This window comes from Fringilla coelebs (assembly GCF_963513975.1).
Source record: "Fringilla coelebs genome assembly, chromosome: 3".
Taxonomy (NCBI): domain Eukaryota; kingdom Metazoa; phylum Chordata; class Aves; order Passeriformes; family Fringillidae; genus Fringilla; species Fringilla coelebs.
The window spans coordinates 19,314,849-19,337,057 of NC_140030.1; the positions used below are offsets into that span (position 1 = coordinate 19,314,849).

The following is a 22,209-nucleotide window of genomic DNA, read 5'->3' on the forward strand; positions in this document are numbered from 1 at the left end:
ATCTATCATTCTGCCAGCTGAGGCATTAGCACAGCTTTTCTGCAGAGCAAAAGTCAAAGTATTCTAACTTCTGATTGCAATAATTTTTGGTATTGTATGTCAATAGTGTGATTATAAATATTTGAGATCAACTATCAGAAGTGTCCTGTGTATATAGATAATATTTTTTTGCAAACACTTTCATGCTGGAACTTTTATTTCCAAAATATTTAAAGTAACCTTGAAGTTTGTTTTCTTCTGTTCTCATGTTAAAATCTTTAGTTGGCAAACAGTTAAGATTGCAAATACCTCTTTAATGAGTTCTAAAGCTATACAAAACAACTTCTCTGTGTGGTTTGTTCATTTTTTACCAGTGGATAATTGCGTTTTGAGAGCTGAACAATACTTCTCACGTAGTGGGTAGTTAGTGCATAATGTTACTGCCGAATCTGGCCCACGCTCCACTCACTGCTTTCATGGAAGAAAACGAGCAGCTCAAGAAGGCTTTGATTACATTACTTTTTCTTCACAATTTAACTGGGAAGTTTGGAGAGAAAGAGAAGATAATATTTTTAAGCCAGGGAAGACTCCATGTTTGATCCTACAAGTTTTACTGCACCTCTTATTTTGGATCTGTCGCAGTAGATCCCACATGCCTTCACTGACATCAGGGCCAGGCTGTGAGAGAGATGTTCTTTTTGCACAATGGCTGCCCTAACTCTCTTCTCTCTAGGGGGTCACAGTATAAGGAATTGCAAGAGCATCTGTCTTCCCACCAATATGAGCTATTTCAACTTCCACAGGAAATAGTATGTAATTTAGTCATGCATTTTTCAATTGTCTTTTTGAAATGGCTTTATTTCCTCTTCTGTAGCTCTACCTCAGTTTACTGTCACTCCACAAGACAAAACAGTGATCGAGGGACAAACCGTTGACTTCCCTTGTGAAGCACAAGGTTATCCCCAGCCTGTTATTGCCTGGACTAAAGGAGGTAAGTGTGTTCCATTCCTACTTTTAAACTACCAGGATAGTTTAGCAGTCTTATTGGAATCACTTCTTTACTGAAAGCCATTGCGTGTATTTGTTTAGATGTTTCAGTTTCTGAAGGAAACAGAGTTAATTTCTTTCTCCTTTAGCTGGGAAAGGCAGGGTGTCCCACAGGAGATAGCTGCCCAAGCATTTTTCATTGTTAAGTAAAAAAGAGTCAGTAAAATATGTGTCCAAAATAGATTCCTAATAATAAATGTTAAAGAAATATGAGGCAAATTACATGTAGCAGTATGTATCACTGCTGTTGTACAGTAGAAGAAATGGAGATGGCTGTCATTACCTGGAGGTCTGAAATTAGGTGGGATGTGCTCTCTTCAGAAACCAGAACAGTCCAGCCTGTAACTGTCCCAGCATCTCTGTCACTTAATGCACATTGACAGAAACAACGGGGTGCACTCTCCTGACTATATTATCAAATTATGCCTTTAAAAGCATTAAGCCAAATCCAGCAAGAAGAAATATTGTAGTGGATGTTTTATCAGGAAGCAAAAATTCCATTGGATTCGAGTGAAAAAACTCTAGCAGGCTAAATAACTCTTAGGAAGTTCTAAATTATGGTACATAAAGCAGATTCTTAACAAATTGTTCATCATTTTGATGCTGATAATGTCCCTCTTCTCTCTCTGCTTAGACTGCTCCAATCAAATGAAATGTCCAGAAAGAAAGGATAGGGTACAGACACTGATGTAAATCCATTTTTCTTATATTACATTTTTTTCAGGGCCATGTCTATTTTTCTGTAGAATATAGGCCAAGGCCAATGAGATAAATTGGCCATACACACATGGCAATAATATGACATGAGCAGTAACACATGTTACCTTCTCATTTGGATGCTTTAGCATGCTCCTTAAAGGAAAATATTTATTTCTACCATAAACAGAGAAGAAATAAGAATTATGATTGTGTGCATATGTACAATGTGTTTGCTTTTCATGTTTATCTTCTTAAAAGTAAAGATTTCAAACTTTTTTTCTTGTCTGTTTTTGGGGTTTTTTTAATAAACTTTAATATTTTCCAGTGTTTTATCAAATTAAAAACAGGGTTTCCCGTTTTCTGACACTTTGTTGCTATAAAGAGCAAATGATGTTGTTGTGTGTTTCAGGAGGCCAGTTGTCTGTTGACAGAAGACACTTAGTTCTGTCCTCCGGGACGCTGAGGATTTCCAGGGTGGCTCTGCATGACCAGGGACAGTACGAATGCCAAGCTGTCAACATCATTGGATCCCAGCGGATCGTCGTGTACCTGACTGTACAGCCTAGAGGTACAGCCCATGTACAGCTGCTGGGAAGAAAAAGAAAGAAAAAAAGAGAAATATTTAAGCTTACACTAAAATGCACAGTACCATGTGTGATTGTTTCTGAGTATATCTCCTTGTAGATTCCAGCTGTTTTCCAACAAATAACATGTCTGGACATTTACCAGTATTTGTGCAGGGAATCATTCCTTTAGAACAGTCTGTCTTCTGGGAAAGAGGTTTATCTTTTTTTTTTTTTTTTTTGGTAAGAGTTGGAGGTTTGCTTTGAGGATGACAGTATTCCTATGCATTGGAAAACATTTTATTTTGTGAAAAGTCTAGTTTCCAATAAGGCTCTATGATGTTAGTTAAGTGGTGTTATTAACATAGTGTTTCATGTCCAGAAACAGAGCACATTTTTTTTACAGAAGCAGAATGAACTTCACAAAGAAAAGTCATTCTTTGTACTGAAAATAAACTGACACAAACGTCCTAAAACACCAACACCAAACTCCATTTTTATGCTTTTTTTTTTCAATTAAACCCTAAGTAAGTTACTTCTAGGATAAATGATAATCATATTACCATTCATAATTTATTTAAGTACTTTGATGTTTAACTGAATTCAAGGAGATAAAACATGTAATTCAAAGCATTTCTTTTTACTGACCTAACTTAAAACTGAATATTAGTAAAAAGGGTTCAAATGAGCTTAGAAATTTGTCAGAAAAAAAATTCTATTGATTTTTCCTAGTTAAGAGTAGTATTAGGAGATGGATTCATCAAAATTGATTTTTTTTTAACCTATATAAAATGTTGATTAAAATTATATAAAATAAATATCAGTTTAAAAAAGTTTTATAGCTTTCCAGATGTGTTAAATTTCACTGGACTTGAGTAAAATTTAATAAAACAATTTTTTGTGCAGCTTGGGTTGCAATATTCAGTCAGATAGTAAATACAAGATTAAAGATAGCAAATGCAAGATTAAAGGCTGAATATGTAGCATGAAATTGGAGCTCTCCATAGATTATTTGCAATGCTGTTTTCAATTGTGCAAGAAGAGAAATTTTCTTCTTTTGAGCTTCTAACAAAAGGACTGTTCATCTGAGGAATGTTTAGTCCTTGGTCACTGTGGTAAAATCAGTGTTAATAAGTACAGATTAATGGTCCTGGTCTGTTTGCTGGCATGACTCAGCTCACATTGATGGAGCCAGACTCTCTTACATCCCAGCTCTGGACACCTGCCTCTGGATGCTTATTTGAACTGGTTTCTGGTCCTTGACAGGCAGTTGTGTACAGTTTAACAGTAGAGCCAAATTTGGTCTGTAGTATAAAGGACTGCAATGGAGCAACATACTTCTCTGTAAAAGCACAGCCCTCCACCCTCTCCCACTCCCCCCTAAATATCAGTATCATGGCATCAGTAGCATTGCAGTGTATGTTACAGCAGACACAGAATTCTTAATGTCTTCATAATCTTGGATGTGCTTCTTATGATGATATCTGAGTTTGCCAGGCATCAGTTTGGATTTGAAGATAATTACAGTTTAAAAACACATTAATTTTTTTCACAGTGGATTTAGGTAACAGTGTACTCTGTCCTTAGAATTGAAGGTGATTTTTTGATGTTTTAAGGGCTGAGGCTCATAGGTGTCATGGAGGTAGGAGCTCTGTCAAGACTCAGGACGTCAGCAAGTCAGGCTGAGAGACTCACTTGAATGAGTTGTGGAAGGTTTTGCTTTTGTCATCTGAGAAATTGCAGTTGTCACTACTTAAAAAAAATTAAAACAACAAAAAATAAAGATGATAAGTTAATGCAATATTCATTCTAATTGCTTCGGACGGGTTTAGCTATTGATATTTTTCAGAGCTCTAAATTCATGGAACTTAAGTGGTTTTGACAACTACTAGCCTATTATGTTAAAAGTTAAGAGTACTTTAAATCATCCTGAAGCAGACATCAGAAATAAGGTCTTAGAATCATTAAGGTTGGAAAAGACCTTTCATCAAGTCCAACTGTCAATGTAGCACTTCCACCATGTTCACCGTTAAACCGTGTCCTTAAGTGCCATATCCACACATTTTTTGAACACTTCCAGGGATGGTGGCTTTACAATTTCCCTGGACAGTCTGTTCCAGAGCTTGACAGCCCTTTCTATGCAAAACAATTTTCCCTATATCTAATCTAAACCTCCTCTGGTGCAACTTGGGGGCGTTTCATCTTGTCTTGTCACTTGTTACCAGCCCTTCTCTGGACATGCTCCAGCACTGCAATGCTTTTATGTAGTGAGGGGCGCAGGACACAGCACTCGAGGTGGGGTGTCACCAGTGCTGGGTACAGGGGGACAGTCACTGCCCTGCTCCTTTTGGCCACACTATTGCTGATACAGGCCAGGATGCCCCTGGCTTTTTTGGCCCCCTGGGCACACACTGGCTCATGTTCAGCTGCTGTCAACCAGCACCCTCAGGTTCTTTTCCACAGGGCAGCTTTGCAGCCACCCTGTCCCCAGCCTGCAGCACTGCAGGGGGTGTTGTGATCCAAGGGCAGCACCTGGCTCTTGGCTTGTTGTGCCTCATACAACTGGCCTCAGCCCATTTATTCAGCCTGTCCAACTCCCTCTGCAGAGTCTTTCTACTCTCCAGCAGATCAACACTCCCGCCCAACTTGTGGTTGTCTGTGACCTTGCTTAGGGTGCACTTGATCTCCTCAGCCAGGTTGTTGATGAAAATATCAAACAGGGCTGGCCCCAGTACTGAGCCCTAGGGAATATCACTTGTTGCTGGCCACCAACTGGATTGGTAACTCCATTTACTACTGTCTCTGGGCCCAACCATCCAGCCTGTTTTTTATCCAGCAAAGAATACACATCCACACCATGGGAAGCTAATTTCTTCAAGGAGAATTTAATCCCTAAAACAAAGTTATAAGCAACTAAAAGCCTGCAGATAGAATCATGTAATAGATTAGGAAATATTCAGTAACTGATAAAAACAGAGTGCTAACCTATTTTTTGATTGTCTTTTGCACAAGTTGTATTTCATAATTTATCAGTGTATCATTTGGCTTTTTTTAGTGACTCCTGTATTTGCCAGTGTTCCCAGTGACATGACAGTGGAAGTTGGCACAAATGTGCAGATCCCATGCAGTGCTCAAGGAGAGCCAGAGCCAGTCATTACATGGAATAAGGTACTACATATTCAGTTATTCCAAAAGGGCAGCGGCCTTTTCTTCTCTTCATAATAAATTATTGAAAGTGCACATTGCCAAATTATTGCTTCCTATGGTGTCTGAAAACATTACGTAAAGCCGAATCAGTAAGTATTTCATAAGAGCATGTATATAGATACAAAACCTGAATTTTAAATAGGTAAATATACATATGTAGTTATGCAAATTATTATGCAGACCAGCTAAAATTCATCATGTATGCCTTAAAAGGTCTGTATTTAGTGACAGTTCTGTGTGAATAGCCTACTAATGTTCACGCTTTCAATTATAATATTGATATAAAACAATAAGAAATGGTGTATTGAAGCCATTTGCTACTGCTAGGTTGAGACCAGCCAGAACAGACTTTGGTAGCTTTCTGGTAATGTCTTTGTGGCTTTGATTTCCATTGATGTAATAATTGCTATATCAAACTATAGAGTATTAGCAGACTTACCAGTGAATTAATGAGTTGTTAATATTGATATTCAATTTTTCTGGTTTTATTCTTCTCTTCTATTAGTGAAAATTAGAAATTTACTCTAATGAAATGCAAATAGCTTCTAAATGTGTAGCAGATGAGGAACTGATATACATAATGCTCTTGAGATCTATTTCGTTGGTTAATTTTGAGAAAAATAAAATATGTATGTTCACAAGTGGTGTTATTTTTGGGTCATAGGTCTTATATGGTGAAAGCCTGTTAAAATACTTTGATTTGTAATAATGAGTAATTTTAAAAGTAAAGAAATGCACTGTACATTTTAGAAGTACATGTGATTTTTCTAGTTAAGCTTATTTAAAACTATCTGACTGTGAATTTGGCATACAAAATAGAAATATAAAATAAAAAATAAAATCAGAGAGGAAAAAGATGGCAAAAAAATCATGTATGAAAATGAGTATGTTTTGAATAAGTCAGCTTTGGGCTTTCCTGCAGGATGGAGTACAGGTGACTGAGAGTGGAAAGTTTCATGTCAGCCCGGAGGGATTTCTCACCATTCGCGACGTTGGCACAGCCGATGAAGGGCGCTATGAGTGCGTCGCCCGCAACACCATAGGATACTCCTCTGTTAGTATGGTGCTCAGTGTAAATGGTAAGATACATGACTGGGTGCCACTTAGGTGATTAGTTTTGTCCTAATTGTCTAACATGTAAGATGAAAAAAAGTTGTCAAAACACTAAATTAGTTATTTTATTAATGTGTCCATTTTCCTTCCATGATTCTTTCTTTTTTTCTCATATTTTGGTAAGATGGTGATGTCATAATAGGAATATCTCGAGGTGTTAAGCTCCAAAACCACTATGCTTTGGGCTCAAGTTAATCTTTCAACTTTCTTCCTGAGATGTTGTTTAGAGCTTTTAGAATTTGCTAGTCAAATACCCAGTCTAATTTTTAGAAATAACTTGACAAATGTCTTCTGGCATCTTCAAAGGGACACTTACAGCACTTCATTGAAAATTAGGCTGCAATTATTGCAAAACAGTTCAGGAAAGTCATACAGACCTCAAGAAGCTAAAAGAGAAAACAGAAAAAAAAGGAGACTATTTGATCTTGTCCTAATTATTTGGAAGTAATAATGGCAAATAATAGTTATCAATTACTACTATGTAATAAATGGCAATAAATCAGCAAAAGAAGCAAAGGAAATAAATTTGCTACAAAGATTGACCACAGTGATTTTCTGACTCATTGACTAAAACTGATGTTTCAGTTTAATTTTGATGGAAAATAAAACGGTATGATTTCTGTTTCTCAGTAGGGAATACAAGACAATATTTTTGTATCTTCAAAAAATTAGTAAAGAACAGTGATTTTTTTGGTATTTTGAAGATAAGTGTGAAGATATCTTCAATATTGTTTCCCAGTGTTATTTGGGATGCTCTGTGTTTTGTTTACTAAATGGATAGAGCACTTATCAGTGATTTTTCCAATGTTTATTGATACCATTGTTTGCCATGGCATCAGTAAAACTATGATGTTGCCTGTCTTAGGTTGCTTTTAGTAGACTTTCAATCTGTACTTTCATCTATGAAAAATATTTCTTTAATCTGTAAAGATTATTCAGGAGGGAAAAAATGTAGGGCTAGGAATCATTCAGTAATAAGTTTCCATCTAGTATGAAGTAGAAAAGAAAGAAAGTCTATGAAAATCAGTTAATCTGGCTACTCTAGAGATGCATAGCAAAAAAATCATTTTTGTTTAGGAAAGGTTAGCTAGTTCTCACGTCACTAAGAGTGCTGAAAAATGAAACCATGAGTTGAAATAAAACCCCAGTGGGAATGAGTTGTATTCACTTAATACAGGTGTAAATTGATCATTTTCATCTGCTGAAATCAGCAAACTGCAAAACTGCTTATTTGCTGATTTGCAGTAAATAATTGTATTCTATTCAGTATTGTATTCAGTAAATAATTCTATTAAACTGTAGCATAAATAAACCTAAAATTAGTGAAACTACACTTAATTAATCTGCATTCCATCTGAAATTCAACCATAAATGGAATTTCTCCTTCAAAGTAGTGGGATATGAGATGCTGTTTCTCTGTGGCTGCTTTAAAAACTGATGCTATCAGAGGATCAAGGAGGACAAGTGGACAGATTATAAGTATTGGTTAATTGCTGTGCAGATAGTATATATAATGGCATGGCCAGAAATGCCTAAAAACTTGCGTGGCATCATTTCTTTTAAGCAGGGCAATGTTTTATAAATGTTTCTAAACCACAACACTTTCCTAAGATTGAGACTAAATAAAGGCAAGTGTATAGAAGCTGGGAACAGGTTTTGCTGACTGTGTTGGATAATATTTTAAAGATGCTTTGCTTTAGCTATTTTCTTCTGTCCTGTTCCATTGTTTTGTAGGAGTCATTCCCCCTCCCTGCCCAAATGAAAAAAAAAGTATAGTGGGAGATTCTCACAAAGAGCTTTAAGGTCTAGCATTTATCAGTCTAAAAAAAGAACTGCTAGCAATAAATAATCTAAACAAAAATCAAGTACAGAATACTTAACATCTGACCAAGGTTTATAATTCAGCCCACATATACCATTAATCAGAACAATTGCCCTGCAAGTTTACATCTAATGTAGACAGGGCTAAGGAGGGTAACCAGCCACTGGATTTCTACAGACTGCAATTTTGCACTGTTCATGTCATTCATGGCACACAATCATGCTGAAACAACTAAAATATAAAATTTAAACCTGTAAATGACATTTCTTCCTAAAATAAGTAGCTTATCTGATAGTGATTCTGTATAGTTGCTATTGAAAATGAAGCTGTCAGGCAAGTACTGTTGGTAATTAGGACGGATCAGGGACTGCCGCCCTCAGGCAGTGTGGAAAGGGTCAGCTGATTTTGGATGCTGGGAATATATTGCCAAAAGCCTGAGCCCGGCCTCAGGGCACAGAAAGGGCCTTCATCTGCAGCTATAGAGTTCCAGGGACTGTTTTATTTGATGGTATAGATGGTTAAGTTTGGTTAAGTGGGTCTAGACTATGAAACTCATGTAGAGGCAATTTAAGCTGCCACTTAGGAAGGAATAATGAAAAGTTGCCTGGGAAAAAAAAAGAAGTAATGAAAAGCTTATAAACAACAGTTTTTATGTCAGATGATTCTGTACATCTGCTGATTTTATACCAGTATATTTGCTTTGGACTTTTTCCCTACTTTACCCTTCTTCCTGTGTGACTTCTCCAATCTAAACACACTCTGGAAATTGTTAGCTGTTGCCCCTGGATCTGGTAGGTCTTAGTTTAGACTAAAAGGAAGGTTATTAGTCCCACATAGTTTGTACAAACACCCAGCTGCAACAAAGCACTGTAAAAAAAGGCCTATGCATTGTTGAGTTTCCAGTGTTGTAAACTGTTGTTAAATAGCATTTAAGCATGTGTGTTTAAATCTAGTATTAAAAAGGTAATTGTAAAGTAGGAAACAAAGTAGTGATCTAAATTAAAAAAATATTTACTGCCCTTTAAAATTAATCTGTGTTGCTTATTATACTGAGACCAGGAGAAGAACAATGTTAATTTATGTTCATTCAATTATGTAAATTATGTTCATTATGTACCACTTGCAGCACAGTCCTGTAAGCCCTTTAAGTTCTTGAATTCAATACTAATTGAATTCAACATTGAATTCAATACTAATTCAGAACTAGCTGAAATCAAAGGGGAAATCTGCATTGATTTCAGTGGTTATAGATCAGGCTTTTGATACCAACACCTGAAACCTGATAAAACACCAGAAAAAACCCCTTAATAAATAATTTTTTATTTGGTCATCTGCATTTGAAATTGTATGTCTAATTAAAGGACAGCTAAACACTGTATGCATTTATCTTTATCTTGGTTTTGAGCTATAAGTCAGATGACTTTTAAGCTTAGGTTAACTTCTGTTTTAAATTAATGTTTTTCTACTTTAATATGCCTTGATAGAATTCCAAAATAGTTAAGAATTTTATATTTGGATGAACTAAGATTTAAAGAACAAGGTTTGCTTTGTAGAACTGAAATGATGTCGTGTCTAGACTGTTTTATGGAAGTATCTTTTTGTGTGTGGCAATTTTTGCAATAACATGTGAATTCTTTTTCTCTAGTTCCTAATGTCAGCCGAAATGGAGATCCTTTTGTACAAACCTCAATTGTAGAAGCAATTGCAACTGTTGACAGAGCAATAAATTCAACACGTACACATCTGTTTGACAGGTATCTCCTTTTCTTTTTTTTTTCTTTTTAAGTGAGAAGTCAGAATTAATTTTGTATATGCTAGAAATAATGGGAGATTTATTAAACAATAAACCATTTTGTTACTTAAAAGACATTGTTAGTGTCTGGTTGTTTCTGAGAGTACTAACAGTTTAACGTGTAAGGATTCCTATTGTTCATACACTCCTGCTGAGATCTCTGTTCACTGCAGCAGTTCTTCTGATGAGATAATGTGTATTAAAATGCTACTAAATATTTAATTACTACTAAATATTTAAATTTTTATTATTTTATTGAATTTTTTCTTCTTGGTTTGCCTTCCATTTTGAGATGAGTAACCAAGGTATGTACTAATCGTGTTGCTGAACATTTATGTGATTTATGTGGTGTTGTTGTTTTGTAACTCCTGTGTACACTTACTGTTTCTTTCCAAATTATCTATCAGTCGTCCTCGTTCTCCAAATGATTTGCTAGCCTTATTTCGATACCCAAGGGACCCATACACTGTTGAGCAAGCAAGAGCTGGGGAAATATTTGAAAGGACGTTACAGCTTATTCAAGATCATGTACAAGATGGTCTGATGGTTGACCTGAATGGAACAAGTCAGTATGCTTTCCTTTTTTTCTGTTTTGATGTGTATTTTCCTTTTTAAGTCATTATACTTCAGGAGACATTGATTTTCTGAGGTTTGGTCCCAACTGCAGACATTACATTGAAATCAGTGAAGTACTTGACTTTGCAAAGCTTTACCAAATTCCATCCTTGGTTTGCACATTGTTCGCTATATAACTCTAGCTCTCCAAGGGGAGTGTTTTTTCTCACACTGACATATTAGGAAAAATTTCAGATTCTGATTCTGCTGCTGGTCGAACTTAGTATAATGGAAGTGCATAATGTATCCTGTTTGTTAATTCTCTGTGTGTTTATTTATTTGGATCATTGTCTCATAGCAGAACAGACTTTTCTGTTGTGTGGTAAAAATAAGTGGTGTTTTGTTCCTGTTTCTTTAAGAAAAACCATTTCATATCAGCGTGCCTTGGCAAGGAGAAAATATGACATAACAAGAAGGATTTGTGTACCTTACAAACCAAGGTTTCTGCATGTACCACAATAATATTCAAAGAATTATTTGTTACTTTATAAATGAGTGTCATACTAAGCTAATTGCTTTGTTTAACACTGACACGATGTAATGAGAAACACAGTTCTTGTTGCTTTTTATAACTAGCAAAAAACGTGTGAGGTTTAATTTCTGCCTTTTAGGTATTGGATTCCAGTCAAACTCATGAAGTCCAGCTGGAGTACATACAGCTAATGTGTGGATAGTCTTGAAACATAGGATTGAAGCATTTGGAAATAATGATAGAGTTTTAGGAGAGCTTTTGAGACTTGAGACATAGCCAAAAACTACACTGACAATCTAGAGGAAATACTTTTACTCATTATATTCTTTTTGATGTTTATAATTGGGTATTTATTGTAACTTCTGAAAACTTTAACACTGGCCATGAATTATCAAGTATTTGTAAGACCAAAGACAACAAGCTTTGTGGTGTACTGTCACATTTGCTAGTAAAAGCAGCTTGTTACTCATTGTTAGAGCTGAGTAGATAATTCTTGATGAATTGTTTACCACAAAAAACTTACTCAAAATTCTTTGAAGGCTGATGTATTATAAAAGCCACCCTGTTTGGCTTGGTTCTCTGATTAGATGCATATGCAAGAATATTGAATATATATGCTCTAAATGTACAGTACTAGCAATATATAAAATGTGATGTGTGAGAACTGGTTGACTAGGATTCATAATAGTGAAACACCTAAGGTTTACCAAAAACTGGTGTTAAAGCCTATGGATACTAGTTAATAAAAACAAAATCAGGCAACTTTCTGTGATACTAAAAATTCTCTTTGCAACCAGATCTTGCTTTTCAGACCTACAGAATCCAAAGAAACCTGGCTTTTAGGGAAACTTGAATAACAAAATAAATCTATTTTCATTTAAATTGCCCAATACTCCAATTTTTAGTGGTAATTTTTGTCCTTATTTAATTTTATTTTTAAATACAGAGCCAAATGAAAGGTGTTATTTAACACTTTAGCTCTGAGAACAGCGGAGAAACGTCGCAGTTTCCCAGTCAGAGGTCTTTTGGTTTTTTTTGCAAAACCTTTGACTATCCCAAGGAAACTATGCAGCCAAATTCTCCTTCACAGTGCCAGGCTGTATAACAAGGAGAATGGCCATTAATGGAGGTTCAGGTTAGATATTAGGAAACAATTTCTCACCAGATGACCAGTGCAGCCCTGAAACAACTAACCCAGAAAGGTGGAGTAGTCTCAGACTTTGCAGGTTTTCAAGCCTGCTAGACCAGGTATCTAGTACTGGAAACAGGTCTGCTTCTAGCAGGAACTTGGTCTGGATAAGAGTTCCCATATAATCAATATTTCTATGACTCTATGAAACATCTTTCTTGCTTCAGAAAAAAAAAAAAGTATGTGAATTGAGCTAGCCAGCTTCTAAGCACTGGAAATGCCCAGCACTCAACCATTTAAAGACCAGAGGCAAAGTTAGTGCCTACAATGTGAGAGGTAATTAAGGATTAGCAACTGGCATCAGAAAGCCAAAATCTAATCTATCATAAGATGTTACATCCCACTTGAACTTCTAAAGAGAGAACCTGACCTTTTTTTTAAAAATTAGTTCTGAAGGTCATTCCACCCAAAAGGTTCACAGTCGAGTTTTAGTCACAACTTGATTTCAGAAATGGGGGTGGCAATCAGGATAACCACAAATGTTTATTTGAATGAATAATTATCATAAGCAAAGAACTCCATAATGAATGATGATCATTTAACAGGAGTGTTATCATAAAGAAGATAAGTTTTCTGGGTGTAGTTCTAGAATTAAACTGCCCTGGTAGCCAAGATATTTTAATATGCTATCAATTATATCCTCTAAGTGTGTATTTTGCTTCATTACCCAGTGGCACTTACAAGTTTTGCTCTGTGGTTTGTTTTCCTTTTTCCTAGTATGGAATATTCCATAAAATAATTTCTGTATGTCTACATGAGCATGTTAGCAAGCACTAAATCTCTGATATCTTTGCTTTGACTTGTAAACCATGTGAGTACTCATAGCCTGAGGCTGAGAAAACAGCTTCCCTGGCGGAGCACAGGTCTGTCCCAGCTGGGCAGCTTTCAGCAACCCAGTTCCTTTCAGGGCAAAGACAAGGCTGGGCTTTAGGTAGTTTGTTTGCAATTGCCCTGTATTGTGGAAGGTGGCAGAGAGCCAGTTGTGCCTAGCACATGTTTATGTGTTGAATTTAGATGAAGATGTCTTTGCAATGTTGCAAGGGGTTGGTATCGGTTAATTGCACACAGTTGGGAAATGTTACTTTTAGTCCTGAGCTCAGTCCCAGTGTGCCTGCATTCAGTTCATGTTTTTGAGCGCTTGCCATCATGCTGGGAACTCCTGTGAGAGCACAGTACCCCTCTACACTCACTCATTTCCTTTTTTCCTTTTGCCTTTATACTGTTTGTTTGGTTTTATTCCTGACTGCAAGCTTTCCAAATCAAGATCCATGGTGGTATGTGATGGTTTCTAGTTAGCTAAATGTACATCCACACTGCCAAATACTCCACCTTCTGGACTTTTTCCTGGATCCTGGAACCTTGTTCATCCACGCTCTATATCCATTAGTCACTCATGGTGTGCCTTTTGCTTTGGACCCACAGCTCCTTTTTGAAGTTGTCTCCCCTTACTGTGCCTTGGTATGATTTGTGATCTTGAACAATGTGAATTCTTTTCAACTTAAATGAAAAATCGGGTCCAGGCCCACATTCAGTCTAGGGGTACAAAGTAAAGATTTTCTGATGGAAGCCTACTCCTGGATACAGTAGGTATGTTGTACTCAGCTGCAAAAATTTCACTTTACTGAGGCATTTCTGTTGATTAACACAAGTTGATAATGTAGATGTAGTCAGAATTTTTCCCTCTGAAATTAAATTCAAATGTTACTAAGTAAAAATCACTTTTACACTGATTCCTAATAGGCAGCAAGGACAAGGCACAGGCTGACTCTTCTGTTATTTGCAGTCAGCCAACTCTGTACTGGGAGGCCTTATGGTCTTCAGTCCTTCCACATGCCATCATATCACAACAGAGATCATGCAGTACGTAATTTTAGTCTGAGGTTCTAAAAACATAACTCTAATGAATTGCAGTATATATTTTGTAGGTATTATTTTTCTATGAAGTGAGAAAAAAATACAGGAAAATGATAAGTATGTTTTAGTCCCAGAGGTGAATGGTGTGGATTGCAGAGGGAATCTTTGCCAAATGCTACACAAACACTACTTTCATATAGAAACTCATCCAGGGTAATGTGGATATGAGTTACTCCACAACATTTGTCCAAGAGATCATTCCACGTTTGGCTCTATTGCTGGTGGTATTTTATTTTTTCATTGATTTTTTTTTTCTTAAAATTGGCAACTTTCATTGTAATAAAGCAAAACAAAATAGTATTGTTCAGGGAATGAGCAAGCCTCAAAAACTAAAATGTTGAAGTCCGTTTAAGTGTTAACTGACATTTTTTAAATGCTTTTAGTAACATGAGAAAAATGTTCTATTTGTCTCAATAGGAGGCTTTTCTTTCTGAAAATATGTCTGCTTTCCTAAGTGACCAAATAAGTAGTGAGCTCCTCTTGTGATCATTTTGTAAAAGTTGCACTTGAATTGGCATTTTAGAAAGTTTCCTCCTGACATAGTGGCTATGAAGTTGTTCAAATGACCTAATGCTCAAATATACGTATATGATTATTGCTGTCCTTGTCTAAAAATAGGGATGTTTAATCTGGTGGGAAATGTAAAATAAAATAAAAAATAAAATAGCATTTCAAATACATTCTTGATCTGGGGGGGACCATGAGTCTATGAATTCTCTGATAGTTTTCTTTCTCTGTTTTCTCTTTCAGGTTATCACTATAATGACCTTGTATCCCCACAGTACTTGAGTCTGATAGCCAATCTCTCAGGCTGTACAGCCCATCGACGAGTGAACAACTGCTCCGATATGTGCTTCCACCAGAAGTACAGGACCCACGATGGAACATGCAACAACCTTCAGCATCCCATGTGGGGCGCTTCTCTGACAGCTTTTGAACGTCTGTTAAAGTCAGTCTATGAAAATGGATTTAATTTGCCTCGGGGAATTGAACCCAGACGACTTTCTAACGGCTACGCACTCCCGATGCCTCGCTTGGTTTCAACGACTCTGATCGGCACGGAAACCGTCACTCCTGACGACCAGTACACTCACATGCTCATGCAGTGGGGTCAGTTTCTTGACCACGACCTTGACCTCACCGTGGCTGCGCTAAGTGAGGCCAGGTTTTCAGATGGTCAGCACTGCAGTTCTGTTTGTACAAACGATCCTCCGTGCTTTTCTATCATGATACCACCCAACGATCCCAGAGTTAGAAACGGCGCGCGCTGCATGTTTTTCGTACGCTCCAGCCCAGTTTGTGGAAGCGGCATGACATCTCTCCTGATGAATTCTGTGTACCCACGAGAACAGATCAACCAGCTGACTTCGTACATTGATGCGTCCAATGTGTACGGCAGTTCGGACCATGAAGCGCTAGAAATCAGAGACTTGGCAAGTCAAAGGGGTCTTCTGAGGCAGGGCATTGTGCAGAGATCTGGCAAGCCCCTTCTTCCGTTTGCCACTGGCCCACCAACAGAATGTATGAGAGATGAGAATGAGAGCCCAATACCCTGCTTTTTAGCTGGCGATCAGCGCTCTAACGAACAGCTGGGTCTTACCAGCATCCACACACTGTGGTTTAGAGAGCACAACAGAATTGCCACAGAGCTACTGAAACTCAATCCTCACTGGGACGGTGACACAATATATCACGAAACACGCAAAATTGTTGGTGCAGAAATGCAACACATAACATTTAGCCACTGGCTCCCTAAGATCTTTGGAGAGGTAGGCATGAAGATGCTTGGAGAATATAAGGGTTATGATCCCAGTGTTAATTCTGGCATAACTAATGAGTTTGCAACTGCCGCTTTTAGGTTTGGTCACACACTCATTAATCCTTTTCTGTATCGACTGGATGAAAACTTTGAACCTATTCCACAAGGCCATCTACCTCTTCACAAGGCATTCTTCTCTCCATTTCGGATTGTAAATGAAGGAGGCATTGATCCACTTCTAAGGGGATTTTTTGGTGTTGCTGGTAAGATGCGTGTCCCCTCACAATTACTCAATACAGAATTAACAGAAAGACTCTTCTCCATGGCACGTACTGTGGCTTTAGATCTGGCAGCTATGAATATTCAGAGAGGCAGAGATCATGGAATTCCTCCCTACCATGATTTTAGAGTTTACTGTAATCTTTCTTCAGCTCAGACTTTTGAAGATCTGAAAAATGAAATTAGGAATCCTGAAATCAGGGAGAAACTTAGCAGGTGAGCCTGAGGTGAAGAAAAAGTCAATTATCTCAATGTGCATGCAAAAACCGTATCTGAATGTCTTATCTAGAAAAAGATACTTGCTAAGACTTAATGGGATTTTTAAGAAACTTCCGTCAGTACCAGAAAATAGATGTTAACAATTTCCCCATTGGGATAATTTCTCTACTTCTGCATCTCTATGAGCAGTAAGAATATATACAGTATATATACATTAATATATACTGCATGTGTTCATGAAATTATTAATTTGAAATGCCTAATTTTGTAAATGCTGTTAAATATGAATGCTATTTCAGTGTAAGGTCATGTAAAATGCCAACTTTATACAAGTATTTAGATGTTCAATTCCATTAATTCTGTACAGTGAAACAAATGTCAGTATTGTTCACTGTACTGTCATGTAAACATCCTTCACTACCAGTAATCAGTTCTTCTTTAGAGATTCAGTGTTTGAAATTAAGTCTACATCTACCTGCCACCCCTAGCTTATTTGCTCAAAATTAAAGACAGAGAATTAGTCTCAGCTATAGTAATATAAAAAGGGTGTACAGAGGCACAGGAAAGAGAAATTATAAAAAAGATACAATTCTAAAGAATCAGAAGAAAGCTGCTAGGAGAAAAAAAAAATTACAGGCTAGACATGTAGACCCACCTGCTGTATACAACCTGCATTGCAGGATTTCTTGGGTATACACTCACAGCTTGTTCACAAAAGATGTAGTGCTATCACTATGTTTTTTCCTGCGAGTTATTTGTATCTCTTAGCTTCACCATTACCTTTTATTACTGATTTAGTACTGATTATTTTGTAAATATAAAATATTTGTTATTCAATATTTGTATTTTTTCAATTTATAGGTTGTATGGCTCTCCACTGAACATAGACCTATTTCCTGCTCTAATGGTGGAAGACTTAGTTCCAGGGAGTCGACTGGGGCCAACTTTGATGTGCCTGTTAAGCACACAGTTCAGGCGTATTCGAGATGGAGACAGGTACATTAAAATACCATGGAAACCAAAACGAATTTTAACTTAGGGATGCCTAATGACAATTGCAACATGTTTCCAAAACAAACTCCATTTTATGTTCATTTATGATTTTAAAATATAACTGAAAAGATGAAGAATATATGTTTAAAACATTGTTAGAAGCCATGGTTCTTTGTTAATTTTGTTACTTTTTGTGGTGAATGTCATACTGACTCCCAAAACCACGACAGCCAGCACATGTTGAGTTTCCTTTTGCCAGGTATTCAAGTCACTTGCCTTTTTGAAAAAGTGCATATGCTTCTCTTACTGTCATTGAGTTATTTATTGGCAAAGAAATTGTGGCTACTTAAGCATAGGTTGGAACAGTATCATTCTCTCTATATAACCCCTATGCATACTACAATACAAGCAGTCTGAACATTAAGCAGTTAGAATCAGTAACTTAAGAAATTTTCTTTTCCATGTAAAGCTTGCTTTTTATAGTAATGTATTATTTATATTTGATAACAGGCTTTTATGTATGAAAGATGAACTATTTGAAACCATAGTGTTTACTTCTTGAATATAATGAATTAACTGAGCATGTATGAGAAAGTCCCTCAATCAATATAGTAATGAAAATAGTTTAGCAGAAAAAAAATCATTAGTGAATTAAATAATCACACTTATCTTGATAGTAAACTAGAAATAGATTAACTATTCTTCTAATCTCAGCAATTCCATCAAAAGGTTTTCATGACCGTAAGAAAGTTGCCTAAAGAAAGAAATCATGGTCATTTAAGTTTCCTACTTAAAAGAACCCTTAACTTCATAGTCTGGTGCCATTTTAGATGTCCAGAGATACTCAAGACATCAAAATGAGAACAGAAGAGAAATCAAATAATTTCCTGAAGATTTCATCCCTTTCAGAGTGTGAGCATTACACCAGCTAGTGCTGAAGTGATGCAGGAACTAAGATTTTTGCATTTGGATCAGTCCCTTGATAGAATGTTAAGTTGAGAACAGGATTTATGAGATAATGCATTTCATTCTGAACACAGTATTGAAATGTCTTTGAAAAACTGCCACTGGTTTCTTTTCACTAGCAGACTTATCTTTTCTGTGAGATTACAGGTTATGGTATGAAAACCCCGGTGTGTTCACGCCTGCTCAGCTCACTCAGATCAAGCAGACATCTCTTGCCAGAGTTCTGTGTGACAATGGTGACAACATAACCAGGGTACAACATGATGTCTTTAAGGTGGCTGAATTCCCACATGGATATAGTAGCTGTGAAGATATTCCTAAACTGGACCTCAGGATGTGGCAAGATTGCTGTGAAGGTCTGTATAGAGGTGGATTTGGGGGCAGTGAGGTGTGTGCAGTTTGTTAAATGTCTACTTTATTTTAAGAAGATATTTTACGATTTTTGGGGTTTTGTTAAGATATTACAAATTCTAATCTGAAGCATAGCCCCTGTTAAGTGGGAAATCATTCCATATTCCATATTAAACAAACAAACACCTCATAAAAATAGCATCAATTTGAGCTTTGCAAGGTGTAGATAATAGGCTACTTGTTTTCTTTCTTTTATGGATAAATATTCTTTCTTGTTGCCATCTCCTTCAAAAGTTAGGAGGAGGGGGTAATTTTTTGTTCCTGAAAAATCAGCTTTTTTTTCTCCCAAAATAGGATTTGTTTAGCTGCATGGAGTACAGGACACTGCTTGGTGGCCTGTATGTTGGCTTCTGTCTCACAGATTTTCTGCGTGGCCTCTCTTCAGCCATCGTCACATCAGAATTCTCTGCAACTGTTGCATAGTTAGAATCCATTCCCAAGAGAATCTTCTGGATCATGCAGAATGATTTTCAGTAGCATCAACAACAAAATGCTTCAGAGGACAAGGACCTCTCTTTCTTGAGATCTCCTTGACAATGTTGTTATCATTTTCTTTGGACAAAATTCAAATGGCATGCCCAGACTGTAAAAGTGTATTCAGGAATTTTGGGAACTTTGCTCTGGAACTCTTACTATTGAGAAATTGCTGTCAAACAAATTCCTAGTATGAAAAGCCTTGCTCTTATGTCAGGGGATAAGGGTAGTATTGGTTGATATTATTAGAATCTGATAATTTCCCTAATATATTTCAGTACTAATATCTTGTAGAAAGGTATCCAGATCTGTGCTCTTCATCTTTTCTACTGCTGATTCTCTTGAGTTGACTACTGCTGAGTAAGATACTCAATATTCTGTTGAAAGAAATGCACTTATAAAGAACTGGTGGATTTAATTTTTCAAAGAAGTCACAATCTTCCACTAGTGTCTTGTCTATTTAGCTCTTTTGGTAAGATATAATTGTCCACAATGAAAAAGTTATTTTGAGATGCAGCTCAGAATTTAATGCAGAAGGTAAAAGTTAAACTGATAGAGGATGTCTCTGCAGTCTGCTACAGATAGAGTAAATACTGAGGAAGGATTTATAGTCATGTGACTGTACCATGAGAACAAACTCAGATATCATTAATAATTAAAAAGGTAGCTAGAGATTTACTATTCAAAGTTACTGCATAACTTAGCTTTTAAACTGATTACTGTATTGTCTTATCCAGTAAAAAAGTTTAAGAAAAAAAGCACTCTCTAAGAAAATTCTTCTTGAAGACTGTTCAAAATGTCAGTTCTCAGTGTGAAACTAAAAGAAATAAATACTTTTAATTTCAATAAGATCTCGTGCAGTATTCCCCATTTACAATATCTTTCAGGCCTTACTGTAATTTGTACAGCTTTTTCTTTTTTTTATTGGTAGGTTACTTGGGTTTTTTTAAACAATGTTTACCAAGTTTGCCATTCCCAAATTAATGATAATAGTTTCTAAAAGGCTAGATATTATTGAAACATTGCAATTTTAATACAAAGTCTTCCAGAATCTCTTCAAAAGTTCCCTGACATATGCCAGAAACATTGGAGAAAATCAATTATCACTCTTTAAATGCTTTACCATAAATAAAGCACATTCTTCCAATTCAGGACAAGTTAACTTAGCCATGGTTCATGAAGCTTGACGGACAGTTTCACAAATACATTTTTTATATTGATTTGTAAAAAAGATAAAGCTGTTCTGAGAAATTATGTGTTGATTCTCTAAATGTTAATGTTATCACTGAGCCCGTTAGAACAGATGTTATCTTTGGAAAGTCTTTAGAGTATTCTTGTGTTCAACAACCCAGTTTGCATTTCATTCAAGAAAGTTGCTACCAGAGAATACCACTGGATGCAGCACAGTTACACAACTGTCAAGTAAAAGAAAGGGTAAATAAGTACTGTTTTATAAAAAATTTCCTATCTGTATCCCCTTTTTCTGAACTTCTGAAGCCTTGCAGGGGTTAATGAAGAGAAAGTGAAGTATGCATGGCTGCTTCCTTGCATGGATGAATGACGGTGATGTTTTCTGTGGGATTCAGTTTAAGTAACTGATATAAAAAATTTCTTTCCTTCTGTAGCCACTCTTCCTCTGAGGTGGGGCATACACTCAGGAACAGCATTTACTTTGAGTTGAATATATTAAAAAGAAAAAAAATTAAACCCTTCTCCAGTTTTAAAATGCTTCTAATGATTTTAAAATTAAAATTATCCTAAGTTTAAATTTCAAGTACAGAATATTGCTCATCGCCCTTTATGTATGTTTCATAAGTGACCCATGTGCTCAGCTGTTTCAGCCTGGTTAAAAACACATCTGGTTTTATTGACCTTCCTGTTTTGTTAAAAGTCAAAATACTTTTCCATATGAAGAATAGAAAAATTTCTTAGTTATAAAAATCTGCCTTGTAGATTTTTTGAATAAAGCTAGTATTTCTTTCTTACAAAGCAAAGAATTACTCCTCTTTATAATAATAAAAAGAAAGATTACCTTTAGATTTCAGTTGGCAAATCATACAACAAAATTGCTAGTTTATTATGGCAAAAAGTCGGAGTTCCACTGAAGTGCACAAGTTTTCTTCTGTTTTCCTTCACTTTCTACCTTTCTTTGTCTTGTCAGAGATGAGTAATTGCTGGATTTGCTGCTGCTCTTTATTTGTGCAAAGAGCACTCGAGCTTCAAATTTTCCAAACAAGAAACTTTTGGTGCTTTATTTCAAGCTCTCTAGTGCAAGAAGTGTATTTTGAATTTGTTTTCTTTTTTTTTAAGTAAGCAGTGTATGCTTTCATGATTACTCAAATGTGAATCTTTAAAAGTTTCACACTTTTTGGTTTTGTTTTGTGGTTTCTTTTTTTTTTTTTTTTTGTAAGTCAAAGTAAAAAAATTCTTTAACCTTTTGTTTTGTGTCAAAACCCTTGAGGTTTCACATGGACCCAGGAGGACAATGGACAATGACCCTGGAGGAAGTGATTCAGATAAGATGCAAGTCATCCTTATAAGTGTAAACTGATTTGGAAAGATTTTTCTTAACTATTGCTCAGCTAGTGAACAGCCTATCTCCTCTGCCAGATATTGTTCTTTTTCTTTCTTTGTTTGTTTCATTCAGGAATACAGTCTTATACAAATTATGATCAAACGTTTAAATCCCCCTGAAT

At 36.2% G+C, this 22,209-nt stretch overlaps 1 protein-coding gene across 2 annotated transcripts in view; it reads left to right on the plus strand.

Moving 5' to 3' along the window:
* PXDN (peroxidasin) overlaps nt 1–22,209 on the plus strand; it is an 83,578-nt gene that overhangs the window by 49,319 nt on the left and 12,050 nt on the right. Inside the window, exons 11-20 of one of the 2 annotated variants that reach the window (XM_084201538.1) lie at nt 854–970; nt 2,135–2,293; nt 5,344–5,456; nt 6,418–6,574; nt 10,076–10,184; nt 10,630–10,787; nt 15,163–16,666; nt 17,531–17,665; nt 18,776–18,984; nt 19,334–19,614. In XM_084201538.1, the coding sequence (XP_084057664.1) occupies nt 854–970; nt 2,135–2,293; nt 5,344–5,456; nt 6,418–6,574; nt 10,076–10,184; nt 10,630–10,787; nt 15,163–16,666; nt 17,531–17,665; nt 18,776–18,984; nt 19,334–19,344 (2,672 nt within the window). In that variant the 3' untranslated portion in view covers nt 19,345–19,614. Of the gene's footprint in view, nt 1–853; nt 971–2,134; nt 2,294–5,343; nt 5,457–6,417; nt 6,575–10,075; nt 10,185–10,629; nt 10,788–15,162; nt 16,667–17,530; nt 17,666–18,775; nt 18,985–19,333; nt 19,615–22,209 lie in introns of those variants that run through there. The other variant, XM_084201537.1, reaches the window with a different exon arrangement.